Below are 21,425 nucleotides of genomic sequence, written 5' to 3' on the forward strand. Positions count from 1 at the left end.
TTTCAATCTCGTCGAAACTGTATTTCGAGGTGAACGATCCGGGTCCCACTTTTTTGCGCTCGGGTTCAACTCTGGGCATCAGGTTCAGGTCGGAGTCACCCTCCCCGCCCCCAATCCCACTCCAATCTGCCCAGAAAGCTTGCGGCAGGGCAAAGATGTAGAAAGGTGATGGGTGGTGGGGTCACAGCAGTCCTAGCAGTCGCAGGTGGGCGCTCACCTAGCTATGCCGCGCGGCCACTCCCTTTGCAAACCGCGCGCCAGGGCACCCCAACACCCTGGCACCTGGGCCCGGGCGGCCGCGGCGGCACGCGCACGCGCACTCCGAGGCCCCGCGCCCGCTCCTCAACATTCCATTCCACGTGTTGCTTGTTGTAGGCGCCACAGGTTCCCCACCTGCGCCCGGGCGCGCTGCCGCTCAGCCTCCCGGCTCTGAGGGACCCCGGAGTCGACGAGTTCGGGGCTGGCCGAGCAATTCCCGAGGCGCTAGGGCTCACCCCCAACGCTAACTCCGCCTATTCAATCCCGGCGGCTCCCCTTCTCCCCCCTCCCGGTCCTCCTCCGGCTCCTGCCCGCCCCTTTCGCCCTGGTGGTAGGAAACACTCCTGTATCTAACTCGACGTGTCCGGAAAGCCCTGGCCAGTTTCCCTTTCGTTCTGCGGCCGCTGCTGCCAGCCCCGCGGCTCTCTCGGACCCGCGGGTGCAGCTGCCGGGGGTAAGACGCCTGGGAGCGGCGACCCAAGCGGCGGGGTCCCCAGAGCACCATGCTGGACCCGTCTTCCAGCGAAGAGGAGTCGGACGAGGGGCTGGAAGAGGAGAGCCGCGATGTGCTGGTGGCGGCCAGCGGCTCCCAGCGAGCGCCGCCGGCCCCGGCTCGGGAAGGGCGGCGGGACGCGCCGGGGCGCTCGGGCGGCGGCGGCGCGGCCAGACCTGTGAGCCCGAGCCCCTCGGTGCTCAGCGAGGGGCGAGAAGAGCCCGAAAGGCAGCTGGACGAGGAGCAGGAGCGCAGGATTCGCCTGCAGCTCTACGTCTTCGTGGTGAGGTGCATCGCTTACCCCTTCAACGCCAAGCAGCCCACTGACATGGCCCGGAGGCAGCAGAAGGTGAGTTGCGGGACCGGGTGCCTCCTGTCGACACTTCTCCCCCGGGTTTTCTCCTGGGAGAGCTCCAGGGCTTCTGCCAGCCTCCTCTGCAAACGGCAGGATACTATGTTTTTGTTAGTCTTTGGGGACAAGGGAATCTTTGGGGGCAAGACGGTGCTTTCATCTGCCGGGTATGAGGCTGCAACGATTACATCTCCTTCTGGCCCGCGCTGACAGGAGCCCACAGCTTCACCATCCGCGCGACCGAGACAGACGGATCGACAGTGGCCGCCCTGCAGTAGTTGCACCTGAGCTGGCTGGGCTATGGTCGGATTGGAATGCAACTCCCATCAACTTCAGTTTCTAACAGCAGTGGTGCATTCCTGTCCACCTAGCCTGGCATGGTGTTACTGAAACTGGGATTTGCTGTGGGTCAAAATGAGTGCGTAGCTCGGTGAAACAGGTGGACTCTGAGCACTTTTCTGTTAGCTAGAGAGATCTTCACTAGGGCGAAGGGGTAGAAATTTTCCTTGGTGAATAAAAAAACAAAGTTAATTTTGTAAGTTAACTGTGTTGCTATACAGCCAGGACATCAAATGCAAACACTGAAGAAGGTACAGCTTGGTAGAGTTACTGTGGGTAAGTCAGTCCTGGTCTGGACAGGCCTAATGAAGTCCACTATTGATGAAAAATAACTGGTGGGTGCAGTTGCTTTGTTTTTGGCCCTTTCCCCCCAAAGAGAAGGAGTTTGTGTCAGGTGAAATGTTTGCCAACATGAGTTCTGAAACAAGACCCCAGGAGTCTGATGCTCTATACAAAGGCAGTGACTCCAATTGCCATAATTGGATAAATGTTTACAATAGAAGCTATCTAGGAAATCTTTTTTAATAGAATGCTGAACCTGGAAATTCTGTAACAGTTCCTTTAGTTTGTGGTAAGAGCTGGAGAACCAGAGAGATTGTAGTTTGCTCAAGGCATACCTAGATGCACAGTCCTTTATTAAAAATTTTCTGAAGTAGTAAATTCAGAATGTGAGACACTTCTCTGAGGAATTTGGACATCCTTTGAATTGACTTTTGAAATATAACTGTAGCTGGGAGTAAATACAGTCTCCCCACCACTTCCTAACGCTCTCCAACCACCTCCCAAAACCCTCTGAGCCCCATTTATCCAACCTGGTTTTTATTGAGGTACGATAAATGTAAAATGCTGTACATGTCTAGTGGATACAACTTGCTGAGTTTGGGGATAAGTATACACCTATGGAACTGCCTGTAATTAACAATACTGTACTATGTGGAATTTTCTAAGAGGGTAGATCTTATGTTAACTGTTCTTTGCAACTTTTTAAAACAGGCACAAACTTCTGGGCACACATTTGTAATCTCAGCAACTCAGGAGGTAAGGCAGGTAAGACTGTTAAGGCCAACCTGAGAAATTTAGTGAGACTCTGTCTCAAAATAAATAGATAGGGCTGGGGACATAGCACAGTGGGTTCAGTTTCCAGTACCAAGTGGGGGCAGGCACACAGTGAACAGCTGTTTTGGGTTTATTCTCTTGGAGTGTTTTTTGGATGCTCCTCAACAGCTGAAGGCTAATCACATAGATCCTTCAGGTAACCCAACCCTCTAGGGAGTTCACAGACAGCTTTAGAAATCTTAAGATCCTCTAGGCCTACTGGCTCATGTTGGAGAAGAGAAACAAATCAGTAGCATTTCCCAGACCAAACCATTTGGTGCGACATGTGCCACCATTCATTCCTCAGGTCAGGGTTGAATGCCTGGTGTTTGCTACTCTACTCCTAGGTGAGACCATATGTCCTCGTTTGTTGCTTGTATTGAGTCTGTTCCTAGGCAGTCACCCATTGCATCTTCTCAACTCTAGGTCAGGCAGCTGCCAACCTCAGTAGGTATTTTTAAATTAAGTACAAATTTTCACATTTATGTTGTAGTATCAGTCCATATATAGTATTGGAAAGCCAACCAGTCTCCAGTTTTACCTTTTGTATTGCACGTAAGCTTGTTTTTAGTGTGTTTAAGTCCAAAAACAATGGTCAGTAGAATTGAGTCTGTTTCTATTTGGAACATTATACTTGAAGATGATTTTGCACTTAACTTACCTTACTAGTAGTTGACTTGTACTGTGAGTACTTGTTGCATTTTGTTAATGGAGACTCTCCCTTAGTTGTTCAAATAGTGCAGATCTCTCTGACTCCTGTTCAAATAGAATCTTTGTTTCTCCAGAAATTATTTGAATTGGCAGCCAGGTGCATTCACAGTACTACTGAGGAGACTACTGATGTAATCTTATCCAGGGATTACCAAAAATAACTCCAAACTTCAAAAAAGAAACAAAGCACCACATATATTTTATGCAAAAATATCTGAATGCTTAGAAATGTTTGTTTCCCAAATGTCGAGATTATCAAGCAAAATCAGATGAACTTTTATGAGTTTTTAAAATTTTTATTAAGGGGAAGGCCCTATAGCAATGCAAAGCTTGTATTCAAAACTTATTCAAAAGGCTCCTCCACTTTTTTCTTTTTACAAAGCATGCTGCTTGCTAAAGGGAGCTGGAGCAATTCTTGGCAGTCAAGTTTCCTCCTAGGACAAAATGAAATGGGAATTTAACTATGTTCATGTGAATTTGACGCACAAGCCAATAATTAATGCCAAAAACTTACTTTAAATCTTGAATTATACAGTTGGGTTATATAAAAGACATAACAGGATAATTGCAAAATCACTAATCCATTGTATATTTTTATTCTGTATCTGCAAGTCATCAGACATCCAGTAAAAAGATTTAATAGCTTAAATTGTTGTCATTGAAATGCATATTGCTGCTTACTCACTTCTCTCAACTTTGAGAATTTGGAGACTCAAACTGAGATCTGAAAGGGTCCTCATTTTGTAAATGAAGAAAATTAATCACAGAGAGAAGAGCTTTACCCTGGAGACCAGGACTAAGGATTCTTGTCAAAGTCCTTTTGCTGTAAGGCTGGATGGTTTTATGAACAGGAGCATAGTCACAGTGTCTTTTTTTTTTTCCCCACTTAACTAAAATCGCCCACAAAACTAGTAAGAGTTTGTGTCCAGAAGCTCTTTGAGAGCTTAATATCTATTAAAATTAACTAAAAATGTGTATTTCTTTGCTTTTGGCTAGGCTATTTCAACTCAGAATAGTAATAGTTTTCAGCTTATGCTAGTCATGTCTTCTGATTGTCTCTAGATCCTGGGGTGAATATGGGCTAGATAATGTGATAGCACCACACTGGGCCAGTGACACTGCCCAAGTGAACATATCTAGGGCTGCATGCATGATAGTATGAAGTCACAGCCATCACAAAGTGTTTCAGTGGTGAATAGTGCTTGAACCCCGTGCTTATTTATTTTCCTTGATTAACTTTGCACCATCAAAGTGCTAACAGTTTTGAAGTTTGGAAGATTCTAGATCATTGGTTAAAGGTGGGATTAGTATTGAAATAAGAACAACATCACAAGTTTGTCAGGTATACTTAATAAAGGCAATTATAGAGATCATTAAAAACCTGGAGAAAAAGTTACAAAAAAAGGGTCTTTGGTGATTAAAAGGTAGGGAGGCTATGATAAGCAAAATAGTCAACATTAGAAGGGGTTAATAATATTCTCTCATAGAGGTATGTTTGCCAATTGCCAGTCTGAATTCAAAACCATATTTAATGTGCGTGTGACTTAGTGATGATAATTTGAGTTAGCAAAGTTCTGTAAGTTTGTAGTCACTGATTTCTCCCATTGTTTTGTTTTATTAGTAAAAGTCCTGTTGAAAAAGAGCCAACTATTAATTTTTTAAGTAGAAAAAGTGCAGTGAGAATTAAAAAGATTAACATGTCCCCTAATAACTACCCATATGGTTCACATGCCTATGTTTTTTTGCTTTTCTATGTGTATTGCCATTGTAATCACAGGAAATGAGCCTTATTAAGTAAACCATTTTATATAATGACTCCTACCACTTTGCATAATTTCCCATGATAATTCTAAATTTGAGAAATATATACAAATAATACTGTGAAGCTACAGAAAATTTTCTTAGGTAAAATTGATCTGCAAAAGAGCATCAGGCAAAAATAGTATTGAGTGCAATAATATGCAGTGGGTTTTTTGCCTCCAGTTCTCTCATCTGAATGTTGTAAAGGTTGAGTATCAATAATTTGAAAATCTAAAATCTTCCAAAACCTGGAACTGTTGGAATGTTGATGAGTGGAAAATTCCAGACCTGACCTCATCTGACCAGTCAGAGTCAAAACAGGCACACTAAAAATAGTGTATAAAATTACCTTCAGTCTATGCGTATAAGGTATATATAAAACAAATGAATTTTATATTTAGACTTGGATCCCATCTCCGACATATTTTTTCTTTTCTTTTTTTCTTTTTTTTTTTTTTTTTTTGGTGCCTGTGTTGAACTCCAGGGGGTGCTTAAACCCTGAGCCACATCCCTAGCCCTTTTTGAGATAGTGTCTCCCTAAGTTTCTTAGAGACTGGCTAAGTTGCTGAGGCTTGCTTTCATGCAATCCTCCTGCTCTGCTGCCTGAGCTGCTGGGATTACAGGCATATGCCACCGCACCCGACTGTCCAATATATCTTGTTACCTATATGCAAGTATTCCAAAATTAAAAAAAAAAATCTGAAATGTGCCTGATCCCAGGCATTTCAGATAGAGACATTGAACCTGTGCAGGAAAGTCACCCCCTTTCTCTCACTTTGGAAATAGACCTTTTTTCCCCCTGCACAAGTCTTCTAACTACTCGGGTGATCCTCAAGTGCACGAGCTTAGGGACTTGAGTCAACTTTATAAAAAAAGAGCTACAGATTTGCAAAGGCTGGGATCACTTTTCTTACAGCTATTGTACCTGAGTGGTATGTTGCCTTACCTTTGAAGCTTAAAACACACTGGTGGCCTGGTACTGAATATTCTTAGCATAGTGCAATGGCATATAAGAACTTAGTACATGTTTGTTAGGATACACACAAGCCTCAGATTTAGTTCATGCCTCAAAGAATTGGTGAAATATAGGGTAGAGGAAAGATAAAGGCAAAATAAAAAAGTCTTTCACTCTTTAGAAACCAGTGTTACTAAAGTACGTTTTGAGACCTCCAGGACTCACACTATTTTTCTAAAGAAAACCATAAAAGAATGAACATACCTGTTGGTACAGAACTGATGACTTCAAATACATCTTCCCACTGTCAGTACTAGACCTCAGAGGCAAGAAAGCAGCATCGAAACCCCACAATATGCCTTCTTTTGCCTGAGGGCTTCCAGTTAACCTGGTAGTAGTCTAAAAAGCCATGCTCTGAGGGATCTGGGATCGTTTATTCTCTGATAAGGGAATACCTTGTCCTCTAGGGAATGAGTCTGAAGCCACCCATTAAAGAAAGTCCTCAGACTGAACTTAAAATGGTATTTCATAGAGACACTTGTTGCTTCACCTGTTTCGTCTAACTCTTCACAGGTGTCCTGAGACCACAGCAGTGAATTTGGTGGAATGAGTTGTGCTAACAAGAACTCAAATGGACTAAGTGGTATTGGTGTTTGCTTCTTTAGGTCAAAAATGAAATTAGCTGTTATTTTGATATATGATTACTGCATATAAAATGAAATAAACTTTTATAATTGTGTGTATGTTCTCTTTGTTTTAAATGGAAACAGCTTCATTTGTAATTTCCTGAGATAAACAACACAGTTTGTAGGTCATTAAAGACATTAAAAAAAATTGATTAAGCTTACTGCCAAGTGATAAAGTATGGGAATTTGGAATAGAAAAATTCTACCAATTATCATAACCTATGAAGCAGGCCTCTTTTAAATTGTGGTGCTTCTTATGTGCACTTCAAATTAATTGAGACTTTTTTGACTACGAAGTAAGACATGGATTACATACTGATGATGCTATTTCAGTTTTTAGGCAGGAAAAGATCTACTGATGATAAGAAGTATATATATCAATGGGACAAATGACATATTACCTAGAATTTGAAGAGTAGGTGGGCATCACATTATGGAATTGTCCCAAATCTCTAACATTTTATGATCACTTTATTCAGGTTGCCTAAAGATTTTTATATGATTTCCTTTCTTAAGAAAAATCTATGATTCTTATTTTTGGCTGCATGTTAGAACCACCTGGAGAGCTTTTAAAAATCCCATTATCCAGGTTGTACCACCAACTAATTAAATCAGTCTCTGGGGGTAAAATCTTAGTTTCCCAGGTGATTTCAAGGTACAGCTAAGGTTGAAAACCACTGTTTTTAAAGAGAAGCTATAGGAAAAATGGCTTATTTTAATCTAGGCAAGGAGAAAGTGTTTGCAATAATGAGGGCAACTACTGAGCACTTAAATGGTTGTTCCATACTATGGAAAAGACAATAGTGATATTCTAAGCAATGAACAAAAAAGGACATCTACGTAATAATCAGGAGTTCCTTGAGTTAGGACAGAGGGAGGCCAGTGTATCTAGACTTGTAAAAGTTCCCTTAATTAGGTCATAAGCTGGAGTAAGCTGGAGGCTGTTAAATTACATTAACACTTGTGATCTATTCATTATAAGACCATGGATAGATCACTACTTTAGCAACAACAGAAAATAAATATTGGATGCTGACCATGAGTGTTGCTTTCCATTCCAAACTGAACTGGGAGGGAAAACAGTGAAATCTCAAAGTCATAACTGACACACGTACCCAACAGAAGAGTCACTTTCTAAGAGGTCTTACAAGAAATTTAATGGGAAGAATGTTTCCTCTGTGTATGCATAGTAATGCATATAGGTTTTTTCAAAAAGTACACTTTAAGCTGGACATGGTGGTGCTTGTGACTTGGGAGGCTAAGGTCAGGAGGATCACAAGTTTGAGGCCAGCCTCAGGCACTTCGCCAGAATCTGTCTCTGATAAAAAAGTAAAAATTAAAAAGGGCTGATTTGTAGCCTGATGGTAAAGAACCCCTGGATTCAGTCCCAAGTGCTAGAAAACAAAAAAGAAAAAAACAACACTGGAAGGCATTCTCAAGGAATTGTCTTATTCAGTAAAATCCCTTAAACTATTTAAAGAAAGATTTATTTATGAACATCTTGATATTTTTCTACCATCTTCAAAATTCAAGCATTCATCAAGTGGACAGTACAGGAAAAGTCCTTGATTTCCTTAAATTGCATTATTAGATTATTCATTGATTTGCACTTGAGAGCTTCCTACTCTGGAATGCATCCTTGTTCTCTGCTTTGCTTCTAGAAACTTTATTACTTCAATTTGTAAATGTTTTGTCTTGAATATCTTCATTTTTTATAACCTTCAATTTGGTGATGAATTTTTACAATGGAAGTGTTACTGGGACAAAGGGTGTGGGTGATTTAAAGCTGTCTTTACCAATCTAATAGCTGAGCTGTTACATAATTTGATCCTTTGTGATTGCTTTGGCGGATGAATGTGTGTCTCTGTGTGGTCTAGTATCCCTTTTCCATATTTCTATTGACATTTTGGTTTTTCTTATTAATCACTAATATATTTGTGTACAATGAATCAAAATGCAGTCTGTAAAAAAATTTTAAAAATATATATAATATATCCTTCATATATATGAAGGATAGTGTTCCTTTGTGGGGAGTATTTCTGTAATCTGCATTTCATTTGGTTTTTAGATACACTTTATTTTTTATTTTTTGAGTCCTGGGGATTGAACTCAGGGACACTCGATCACTTATCCACATCCCCAGCCCTATTTTTTTTTTTTTTTTTAATTTAAAGACTGCTGCTTAGTGCTTCGCTGTTGCTGAGGCTGACTTTGAACTTGTGATCCTCCTGCCCCAGACTCCCGAGCCACTGGGATTACAGGCATGCACCACTGTGCCTGACTTTGGATACACTTTGATTTGTCTTTCCTTAATAACTTCTTATTTCTTATTTATGCTTTTAGACAATAATCAATTACCCATCTGGAATGAAAGTTGGAAGTGAGGTGTTGAATTTACTTTTTCTCATAAATAGTTATGCAGTTGTTGCAGTCTAATATTTTATTAAACTTTAAGACCAAATTGTTATTTCCTTCATAAATTCACTTGTTAACTATTTATTGAGCCAATAATATGTGAGTTTTACACTAACTAGTGTCCTGAGGATATAGTATAGGGAATAAAACCAAATTCTTTCATGGGCTCATGTTCAGTAATTTATATGTAGTTTGTATGTTTCTCCTTGTGAGTTACTTAATTGGATACATTAATTTTTTTTCTATGGATCATATCGTGTAATTTTGTAGTATGATTTTGATTTATGATAACTATATTTTACTAATTTCTGATGGGATTAATTCATTCTTCTGTATCAAAAATTACTCTCATCATTTTTATTCCCCTTTAAAAAATAGCGCACCAGGACAGAATATTTGCTCAGCCTCTTTCTCCTCTTGCACTCTTTCATTTTATGGACACATTTCATCTCTCTGGGCCCTGGCTACTTCTTTTGTTAAGTGGGGAAAACCACATCCCAGAATTCCTGTTGTGATTACACAAGATGATATGTGTAACATTCTTGGTGGTGTGCCCACTGCATGTATATACTTCACTTTAAATGCTCTCACTTTTGTCAATTCAAATGCCTGTTTGGGAAACAATGGTATTTTTACTATATTTGGTCTTCTAGAAGCTTAACATATCTCTTTAGTCAAGTCTCTTATGTTTGGGTCATGTCTTATAGTTTTCATTAAGTTGACCCCTTTCATTTATAATAAGGTTATTTTAAATTATATTTTGTTCCTACTTATCATTTCCTGTATTGTTTATTCAATGATGAATAAATGGCAAAATTTTTTTGTGCATTATAACTATACATTAGTGTGGGGCTTATGCCATTTTTATACATGGACATAATTTGATAGTCTCATTCCCTAGTACCTTCCTTTCCCTCACATTCCCCGCTCCTCTGATCCACTTGTTCTACTCTACTGATCTCCCTCCCATCGTTATTTTAATTGGTGCATTATGTATAAAATATACATATTGGTTATTTTAATTGGTAAATTATGTATAATATACATAATATTTTATGCAGGATTCACCATGGTGTGTTCACACTTTTATGTAGCAACTTGGTAGATTTTGTTCCCCAGTACTTCTCGATGCCCTCTCCTCCTCACCTGCAACCCCTTCTCTTCTATTTGTGTTTTATTTCCATGACATCCCCACTACCCCTCTTTTTTTCTTTCTTTCTTCTTAATTTTTTTTTTTTTTTGCTTCGTTTTCTCCCCCCACCAGCTTCCACATGAGAGAAAATATTTGGTCCTTGATTTTCTGAGTCTGACTTATTTCACTTAGCGTGATGTGAAAACTCTGAATTTTTTTTTTTTTTGTTATAACTCTTCATCTTGTTTGTACACAGTTGACTGTTTTGGTTAGCTTCATCCTTCTAGGTGGTTGAATCATGTGGTGATAGGAATGGCTTTATGTGGTGCTATACAGTATCCATACCTTCCTTGTGTTTTATGTAACTAATTGTTAGAATGTCCAGAACAATATTTGTACTTGTTACCCCACCCTTGTCTTGGTGTAAGCTTTATTGGGGAATGTTTTGGGTACTTCACTGGTGAACACGTTGTTGATGAGGATTTAGGATGAGTATTCTTCATTACTAAATAATTATCTTTTTATTGCATTAGTAGGATAAAAAAATCAGGAACTGATGTTGAATGTTAATCAAATTCCCTTTCTCCAGCAATTGAAGGGATCAATTGTTTAGTTTTGTTGGTGTGTCCATATTGGATTATTGGGTTTCCTGTTATTAAGCCACATTTGTATTTTCAAGATAATGTCTATCTGATTATGATTTTTTGTATATATACTTTTGATTTTTTTAGTTTCACATGCTTTTACTTCTTGATTTTTACACTGATATTCATAAGAGAAGGATCTATTACTTTCTGTTCTGGACCACTGTCATCACAGGTTTGGTTTGAAGGAATAATGATGTTAAGCAAGAAAGAGTTTACTCTTATCTCTCCTCTTGAAGAGTGTAATCCTACTTGTATTTTGGGAAGAATTAATTTATTATCTACATCCAGAACTTAGTTTAGCTTTTTTTTCTTTTTTCTTTTTCCTTAGTCTATTAGAATTCCTTCTTATTTCAGGTTAAACATATGATAACTAAATGTTTTCAGAAAATTGGTCATATTTTCAAGTTTATTAACAAAGAGTTGAACTTATTTTCCCTTATTTTCTCAATATCTTTTACTTTGATTATAGGACTTATTTTAGAGTGTATTCTCCCCTCTAAAAATGTTCATTAGATTTGCCAGATACTATTGTTTTTACAAATATACCTGTTTATAAATTCTACTGTTTCATAAATTCTGTTTCATAAATCCATAATATTGATTATTCAGTAGTTCCTGTCCTAATTTTTTTTTTTTCTTTTTAAGGAGACTTAGGAAGAGGGAATCATAAAGAGTATATTCTTTTCATTTGACTTCTTATTTAGGATTTTATTATATTCTGCTCTGTTATAAGATAATGAAAATTGACAAAGCTATGAATTTACCTCAGTACAGTTGATATTAGCATATATGTTTCATTATGGAACTTATTTTTAATGAATATTCAATCCTCTTTCAGATTTCTATAAAATACTCAATCCTCATTCAGATTTTCTCTTTTTCCTTGAAACAGATAGTTAATCAAAAGAGAACTTCTCTTTAAAAATTTCAACTATTTGAGGATTTTTGTTTTCTCTTTATTAATAGATTTTAAATTTTTGTGTTGACAGAGAATGTGGCTTACTGACTATTTTTAGTGTTGTACTATATAATTAGTTTTAAGTCTTCCATCACAGATCAGTGTGTATTCTGTCATTTGGATTAAAAGTTGGCTATATGTCCAATAAATAACATTTATTACTGTAATCATTCCTGTATTATTGTCTTTATCTGTCATTAACTAAATTATTCTATGTCTTAATTTATTTTGCATTTTTAGTTGTATTTAAGTCATAAATTTTGATGACAGACTTAGCAGTGTCGAGATTCATAAGTGTAAACTTACTAAAAAGTAACTTCCTTTGATCCATTTTATGTCTATATTAGACCATTACTCAACTTCATTCAGGTGTAACACTGAAACTTCTTTTGTGTGTGGGTGTTTATCAGAGACATAAATATCCATATTACACACCCTATTCACCTATGTATGTGCTTTTAAGCATGTATATACACATATCTACATATGCATCTACGTGTGTATGTATAGACATATTTTTGAATATTTTGTATAGAGCAAGATTATTTTATATATTTTTGCCTAAATTTTGCTTTAATAGGGGGATTGGAAACATTTTTAAAAAATTTTAGTTGCAGATGGATACAATACTTTTTGTTTATTTATTTATTTTTTATGAGGTGCTGAAGATCCAACCCAGTGCCTCACATGTGCTAGGCAAGTGCTCTACCACTGAGCCGCAACCCCAGCCCATGAAACATTTTATTCGTCATCATCACTGATGTTTAATTTTATTGCTTTCCCTTTTACTATTTTGTGTTTCTTTTGGATTTTGTTTTATTTCATTTGCAACATGGGCACTCTTTGTTAGTTTTTGAATATATAGGGTGTGCCAGCCATAGTGTGTGCGCATTGTACTTTCTCCTAAGATCCCTCTTGCAGGCTCTGGCTCTGTGTTTCAGGGCACTTCATCTCTCTTCCTGGAGCTAGATACCTGTAGAATGGTAGAATGATACCACACGAACCCTCCCATTCTGGACTCAAGGCTGTGCTTACTGTTGTGATTCAAAGGGCAAAGCACATGTGTTTTAAGAGGCTGCATTTCCAATTTTATTTCTGGTTTACAAAGTTAGTAGACATTGCTTTGGAAACTAGGTTATAGTTTTATCTTTAGTCTACAGTGTTGTTGCCCTTTTGAAAAATATATAAATTTCTGGATCTACATGAATTTTCTTTATTGGAAAGTGGAAAGAAGAAATTCTGCTACCACGAAACTTGCATTCTTACTACTTCAAATGAAGGGAAATATATTCCAAATTTTATTTAAGGAGATGTGTCTTAATTTGGTTCTCTACCAAAAAAAAAAATCTCAAACTCAAAATACTGTTTTAGATATTTAAGAAGTGCTGAATATCATCAAAGAATTCTGAAATGTAACAAGACAACTCAAGCCTACAAGCATGAAGCTTCCATTTTTTTTTTTTTTAATTAGAAGGGTTGTCTGTATTCCTGATCAGTAGTAAGCAAGGGGATTGAGATGAAGACCATTCTTATTCTCACATCCCTGCTTCAACTAGGCTCAGTCTATTTTTACATATTTTATATAATGAACTTTTATTTTAAGCTTTCTCTGAAGAAATAAAACTTTCTATTTATTTATAGTGAAGCTTCATTATTTCAAAAAAATATACCTATGAAATGTCCAAATATGAAAAATTAGCTATGTGATTCAGATATATCACACCATCAGATATTTCCACAGAGTTTGATCCCCAGATTTTGAATCATGAGCTTTGAGCTTTACTTCCCCCCTTCATTTTTATCACCTTACAACCATTGAAGAGAAAAGCAATTTGGGGAAATACAGTTTAATCCAGCATAGATCTTACTGTGAGCCCGAAATCTAATAGGTGAGTTGAGTTGATAATCCTTCGTATAAGTAGAAGTCAAAAAGCCAATTGTTCGGTGCTCAGAGAATGAATGGGCACCAGAGTTAAGTTTAAGGGTTGTCTTATGGATGGTAAATTGTCAGCCATGGCCTTGGATGAAGTGTCTTAAGAAAAGAGAGATGTCTCAAGAAGATTTGAAAAACTGGCCTTAAAGAACTTCAGAATGTAAGGGGAGAAGGAACAACCAGACATAAGAAAACTGGGATGATCTGTGTCATAGAAATTGTGGAAAGAGCTACTAAGCAGAGTGAGTAGAAAATGTTGCAGGTGCTGCTGAGAGGCTAAGATAGATTTAACAGGATGGAGACGACCCCAACATTGGAGATCCTAGAAACTCATTTTAGGTTTCTTTTCACACAACCCACTTTTTCACATAATGACATTCTTAAACTGTATGTATTTTGTGTGCTGAATTCAGCCTTTCTTTCTTTAGCTGGTGAACAGCTTGAGTTTTTACTTCGTAGCTTTCCCACCCAACAATTAAGCTACAGCAGTGTTGCTCTTTGTATAGACTTTTTATTTGGGGGGGATAAACTATATATATTTATGTAAGTATGTATGTAGTTTTATATATATATATATATATATATATACACACACACACACACACACACATACATATATATATACTTATATATATGTATAATGTACCTTGTATTTGTTTTTGTTTTATGAAAGTGAATTGAAAAATAATAGATACCTTTCAGATTTGGTGTAGGTGAGATTAAGACCATGAAATATGCTGCCAATAGTGAGTCTTCAACATCAATGGGGTACTTACTAAGTTTGGTTATTTTCATTTCAATTGCGAATAAAAAAAGCAAACTTAAAGAACTTATGCAAATGTTGGCATACATATATTTAAAAGAGACATGAAACCAGGTTGTAATATATATTTTAGCTCAATAGTTATTTCTCCCCTCCTGCGTCCTTTCCTTTCTGACATTCCCATTTTCAATCCTGTATGTTGTGGGAACCCTATCTGTTGGACAGTAGGGGTCTGGCATTTTTTGGTTCTTTCTCAATTGCTGCTTCTCATCTACAGAATCCAATACTTGTGAAACAGTACTTGCTTTAGCAAATGCTGTGAAGATTGTGTAACTAATTCCTGAAAAGCACCTGGTACAGTGCCTGGCATGATGTAGATGATCACAGAATTTCCTGTTTATACCTTCTAATAATTTACAGGAAAAACATTTCACTCTATAAAGCATTTTAAATTTTAGTCAACAAATACTGAGCAATATTTGAAGAGCCATTTGAACAGTATTGTTTTAGGTTTTGAAGTATGTGTCTGGGAGCCCCTTTGAAGCTGATCCTCTAGTAGAAGAGATGAGTGATCAACAGATATCTGTGTAGACACTCTTGTTAAGGGACAGTGGTGATGGGAGAACCTGCCATCAGTAGCTATTTCAGATAGGGAGGATGGGGACACCTCACGGAGGGAGCAGGTAGCAGGATTTAAGGGTTGAGCTACTTGGAGATGGGAGAGGGCAAGGAAAGTATTCAAGCTGGCTCTAACAGCAAGAACAAAATGCCTGGAGGTGGAATAAGTATAGTTTTCTTATAAACAATACCAAAGAGGTCCAGGATGACTAGAGGAGAGTGCTCGGGAAGAGGCAAAAAAAAAAAAAAAGGTCTGACCGGCTGACGGTGGCTAGCTTATGAAAGTTCTCTAGGCCACAGTAAAATGCTCTGAATTTAAGTGTGGTAAGCCACTGGAGAGTTTTGAACAGATGAGGGAAATGATCTTGTTAAGATTTAAAAAGGACCTTTTAGTCTGATCTGAGAGTATATAGTACCTACATGGAACCACTTTGGGGGATGCTGTTTACTTGGAATTTAAGTCACCCCCTCTAGTGGCCAAGAGTGGAAGCAGGAAGACTAGTTGGGCTTTGCCGGTACAGGTTTGAATAGGGTGATAGCTCCAAGGTGGTATAGATCATAGGCATATTTACTCAGTATTATCTAGCAAGTTCATAAGTACCTTACAGTGAACAATAGGGCAAATCTGTTTTTGAGATGATAGAAAGGCTGAACATATTTATGAAGTTTTTAAAAAATAATAAATATATTCATGTGGTGAAAAGTCTGAATTATGAGGAATTCATACTAAAAAGCAACAGTCAGTTCCTGGCCCCATTCTCGCCCATTTAAGCTCTTACTATTAGTTTCACCCCCATTTTAAATATGAATGGTTTTCATTGTTCCAGCTAATACTTCAAAAATTGAAATACCTACTTTTTTTTTTTTTTTTTTTTTTTTACTTTAACCATTATTTCTACAAGGTGTGAGTGTGTGTGTGTGTGTGTGTGGTGGTGAGGGGGTTGGCTCACTCACACAAGTATCTGGCTCCCCTTTGTTCTACTTGGAGTGTGGTTACTTTCATTTACTGGTTTCTGCTTTCTCCTTATTATAAGCAGCAGAATTTTCAGTTGAGCACGTGGTGGTTGACACTTCTCACTGTCCCTGTCCCTCCTCTTCACTCGCAATAGGACTGAGCATGATTATTCTTCAAGTTGTTGGGTCAAGAAGGTAGCCCTGTGGAACACAGTCCAGCTTTGTTTCTCCCAAATGAAAATAGGACCAGGCCCCTTGAGATCATCAGTTCTAAGAAATTTGTAGAGGTAATATCTCTGTTCTCACAGAATTCAGAAGATGGGCCAGAGACCTCTGAGAAGTCTCTCAGGAGAGTGAGTCTTTCCAGCATAGGACCAAGTATGTGGCTTAAATAATTGTCCCAAAGACTCACCAGTAGCTGACTTGGGGTCAGTTATCCTCTATTTGTCCCAGCCTTTCTTGCAACTAGATATAGCTAAGAGACTAAATTCAGGACAGTGGGTATGAATGGAAATAATGTGTGCAAACCTATGATCCATCCCTGAAGGAGATAAGGGAACATATCTACCCTTTTCTTTTCCCAGTGGCTGCAGTATCAGTGTGGTAGGAGTTAGAATAGCCTTTTAGACAGGCCAAGGATTAAGGAAAGCAGAGCAACAAGTTAGGAGGAATCAGGGATCCTGACAGTTTTTGCAAAGGAATGCTGCCACCCACTTCAGACTTCTGTGTGAGAGAGAAGTGAATGTCTATCATGTTTAAGCTAATTTGTTTATTTTCCTTCTGTAGACATGATGTCCATACTTTTCCTGCTGAGTGTTAATTGCCTGTTACTTGAGACTTTCCCCCTCCTTCCTTCTTGCTCTGTTTCCAGTCCTAGGTAAGATACTTGATGTTCTAACCTACCTTGCAGCTGCAGGTGGCCGTGTGGTGTAAGTTTGGTGTATGGGCAGGAGACAGACATCAGTAGCCTTTCTCTTTCCATTATTCCCTGATGTTCAGAGTCCAAGCAGTCTTGTTGGAGCTGTAGCAACCATCTTGTGACTATGAGGAAAGTACTCGGGGAATTTCTGAGATAATTTCAGACACATGAGTCTGAAACTATTGCCAATAGTACCTGCGTGCAGACATTTTTTTTTTTTTTTCTGAGAGGAAAATAATCTCACAAGGTTGATATTTTATTTTCTGTTCTGTAACCATTATTATAATATCTGCACTTTATGTTGTTGATTCTACAAATTGAAAACTACTTTATGGAGTTCCCATGATCCAGACTGACCAGTTTTCTCTGTGCAATCCCATGGTGTGCTTTGATTTTCTTTTCATGTATTCTTAACTTGTTTGTTTGTTCTTTCTTTCCCAGCCCATGTCCCTTCATTGCCAAGTTACAAATAAGTGGTTCTCACTGGGGACGGTAATACTCCCTTGTAGTAACTGAAGAAAAAATCTTGAGAGTGTTTTTGGTTTTCCAATGATGGGAGGTTGCTATTGGCATTTGGTGGGTAGAGTCAGAGGATTCTAGAAATCTTAAAAAGCACAAATAAGAATGGTGCTTCATCTTATATGGTATTCAATATCCTGTTAAACTTTTACATAGATAAAGACCTTATGATTATTTGAGCCTACAGTATAATTCTTTCTGAAATACAGAGTATCTTTTGTTCAATACACAGAATTTTGTTTTAGATAACTGGACAAATTGAGGGGATACTCAACTTTATTTTTTGTTAGGAACTCTCTTGGATTGCTCACCATTTTTGGAAAATAATGTCACCAACAGCAAGAATGCTTGTGATATTTGTTTTCCCATACAGAATGTTGTGTCAAGGTTTCATTTTCAGTTGTCACATTCTCCTTGATTTTATGGATATATACAAAACCCATTTAGCCCTTATTTCAAAATGTCAGAAATAAAGAATAGTGTTGACAACATTCAGTAAAATATTGCCTGACATTCCTAAACCCAGACTTCTTCATTATGCAAGTGGGTATGTATACCTACTTTGTCTTCTAGACCAGCATTTACATACGGAAACACGCTGTTTCAATTATTTTATTGTTTGTTTCTATCCCAGTGATGAACATTTCTTTGATTTTGAGAGTATCTGTGCAGATACTGTCCAGTTAATTTCTGGTTAGCTAAAAGAGTTATTATTTATCTGTTTTTAAAGGGGCAGTTACCTGATAGAATTCAGCAGGAAGTAATTGTCCCACTCCAAGTGACAGTACATTACAGAGTTGGGCAGGACTTGGGGAACCTTTGAAGGATGGGGAAGCAGTCAGGGATTAAACATGGAGGTAAACCCTTACTGTCTGCAGCCTAAATGGGCACAAAGAAGGACCTGCAGCCAGAACTGGATGGGAGCTTCCACCATGGAACAGGCTAACTGACAGAGAATCTAGTTTCTGTCAAACCCTGTGTGGCAGGGAAGGAACCAAATGAATAAGTCTCCCATCTTTCTCTTCTTTGCCTCTGGTTTTGTGCTGGTACCTCACCAAGAGGGAAAACTGAAGAGAACCTGACAAGTATAGGTGCTGGCGTTTGTCATTCACTAGTCTCTCAAGGACAGAGCAGGGGAGAGTGCAGGGGCCAGTGGATCTGGAGGGCAGAGAGAGAGAGAATATCCAGGATATGGGATGTCATATTTTACTGGGTTTGAGGATCAACCCAGAGCCTAGCGGTAATCTCTCTGCTTTTGATTTTTTTCCCCAGTTATGACCTTCCTGTGGCTGCCTTTTGTGTTGCTCTAATCTAAACCGGTGTTTGGACAGATGTTAAGAGTCATCATTCTCTCTCCGTAATTCTTTTGAATTGGAGTCACTGTTTTCTGATTCTCATTCTGTTTGAACCTTTTCCCGTGTACCTTTGTAAGAAAGAGTATGTGATACATTTTCTGATTCCATGCAGGTCTCAACTCTTCTTTATCTTGCTGGTTAAATTGTCAGGGCATAGATGTCTGGGTTGGACTCATCCTCCTCTGAACCTTGAAGGCGTATACTGCCCTGTTTTCCAGCATCCAGGGAAGTCTAGATTCATTTGGTTTTAAATGACCCATTTATTCTTTTCTCAAGCACTTCTAGTATCTTTGTCTTTGTCCTTGGTTATTCTAAAATGTATATGTGTGTGTGTGTGTATATATATACACACACACACACACACACATACACATATATATACATATATATATACACACATATATATACATATATGTGTGTGTGTGTATCTATCTATCTATCTATATATATATATTGAGTTGGTTATATCTGAAGATAGGACCATGTCCTTCAACTTTGGGATGTTCTTTTATTTTTTTGGGAACTTGGAATAACGGACAGTTTGAAGGGAAAGAATGCATTTGTTGTTCTTTAGGGTGAGACATCTCCTTGAAATCATCCTGTTTTTATTAGAACACATTATAAATCCCAGAATGATCTGCTTGGATAAATTTTTTAATGATAGTGTTAAGACTGTTGTATAAAACAAGCATTTTTACCACCTCTTGATTTGACTTTAGGCACATGGACTGATAGAGTTTGCAGCAGAGAATCAAGGATCATTGCAGCAGTATATTCATATTATCTATGTAATTAAAATATTCCTTATTTAATGTTTTCATTTCTTTGTGACGTAGTAGTTTTTATTTTTTACTCCCCTGTGTAATCATGGAGCCACCTACTGGAATAAGACTCATAAATTCTAAAATGGCCTTGATATGATCAGATGTAAACACCTGGCTGGAGAAATGAATTAAAACAAAGACAAAAAACAAAACTTGTTGCTCATTCTAGCAGTATGACTTTGCCTAGAGGTATTAATCAGATATTGCATACATTAGGATAAGAATAAAAACTGAAAGGTTTTCATGTAATTATCCAATTTTTTAAACAATGAATCCCAAGTTTCATCAATCATTTAACAAATTATGTAAGAACTCTTTGGTGCATTATTCTTTAAAGTAGTATAAACATTGGGTTAACTAAATCCCAGTCACACTGAAAATCTCAAGTAGTTTTAGGAGGAAAACAATAATGGAAGAATAAGGGAATTGGGAGTATATTCTGAAAACAACTTCTGAGGTGTGTGCTAAGGTCAGAGAGAGGTCTGAATTCCATGAGAAACTTTTGGGCAGAAGTTGTCCAGTTCTTTTTTATGTGCATGGCCCTCAGGCCCTGCTCCCTGACCATATCAATTTGTAATGACCTTAGTAGATAGTACCATCTGTGTTTTTTCCCCCAAGAGCCAAATGCATGACAATGAGAACATTTTAACTTTTTATGAAGTGGCTTCTTTTATTCTCATTAAAGACAGTTCTCTTTAGCATATTTTTAAAAAATACTATACTTTCTACTTTTTAATCCTCAGCAGGGACCTCACTGGGTTCCAACTATTTTTGTTCATTTCATAATTACATATTGCTGTCCAGAGACCTCAGAGCAGAATCATTTCAGTATCATCAAGAAAATATATAGTTGAAAATGTCAAGCATACACATTGTGCCTGAAATATTAATGCTTATCAGTTTCTAAGATGTCATTCTTCAGAGGAGGAAGGTTGAAAAGCAACTGATAAAGCACATGTGGATTTTGAAAAAAAATGAGTCGGATTCATTGGTGCTTTTAGGTTGTAGGAGTTTAATCCCATCTTATTTCCATTTCTGCATTTGCTCAGAGACCATCCACAGCCTGAACAAGGTCATACGTTTGCTCATGATGGTGTCCGAATTTGAACTCAGACTCCTGTCTCCATTTTCCTGGGTCTTTGCCTCAGTGGTCATACTTGCTAATTAAGAACTACTTTGTTTTTTTGGGGTGAGAGCTCTTATTTAAAATTGTTTTATTAGAGTATACTGATTCAGGAGTGTGTGGGCATATCATGGGACAAAACCTGTGACCCCCACAGCTTTACTGCATATGATCTAAGCCTGACATAGGTGACCTGGGTATTTTCCATCTCTAGTGTTACCTTCAACAGTGGTTTTATGAAGAGGACTATTTAGGGTTGTTTGGGAAGCTGTTTGAATAGGAAATTTTAAAATGTGGGAACCTCATGATCGGAGTTGGATCGGCTCAAAGGTAAGGAGATCATTGATCTTGTTGCAGGCACATGACCCGGAGTCTTGTTAGAAACAGTTATCTGTTTAACAAATAACCTGCAAGTCTCTTACTTTTTCAGTTTTTACTATCTTTTGTTTCTCTATTCCTTATATATCTCCAGAGTAGACTTTTATGTTTGGGAACATAGAAATAACATATGCCTGTGGTAAAGTACTTGAAAAGCTCAGAAACAGAAAAATGGAGGGGGAGACGGTTGTAATCTGA

General features: G+C 38.0%; 1 protein-coding gene across 16 annotated transcripts in view; it reads left to right on the forward strand.

Annotated features, from left to right (window-relative positions):
- The first annotated feature begins 442 nt into the window (after window positions 1-442).
- Cadps2 (calcium dependent secretion activator 2) overlaps window positions 443-21,425 on the forward strand; it is a 526,649-nt gene continuing 505,666 nt past the window's right edge. For 10 of the 16 annotated variants that reach the window (XM_047562662.1, XM_047562667.1, XM_047562668.1 and 7 more), the window contains exon 1: window positions 444-1,100. In XM_047562662.1, coding sequence (XP_047418618.1) covers window positions 762-1,100 — 339 coding nt within the window. In that variant the 5' untranslated portion in view covers window positions 444-761. Of the gene's footprint in view, window positions 1,101-21,425 lie in introns of all 16 variants that reach the window. The other 6 variants (XM_047562660.1, XM_047562665.1, XM_047562675.1 and 3 more) reach the window with 1 other exon arrangement.

Source organism: Sciurus carolinensis, chromosome 8 (assembly GCF_902686445.1).
Source record: "Sciurus carolinensis chromosome 8, mSciCar1.2, whole genome shotgun sequence".
In the NCBI taxonomy this organism is placed as follows: Eukaryota; Metazoa; Chordata; class Mammalia; order Rodentia; family Sciuridae; genus Sciurus; species Sciurus carolinensis.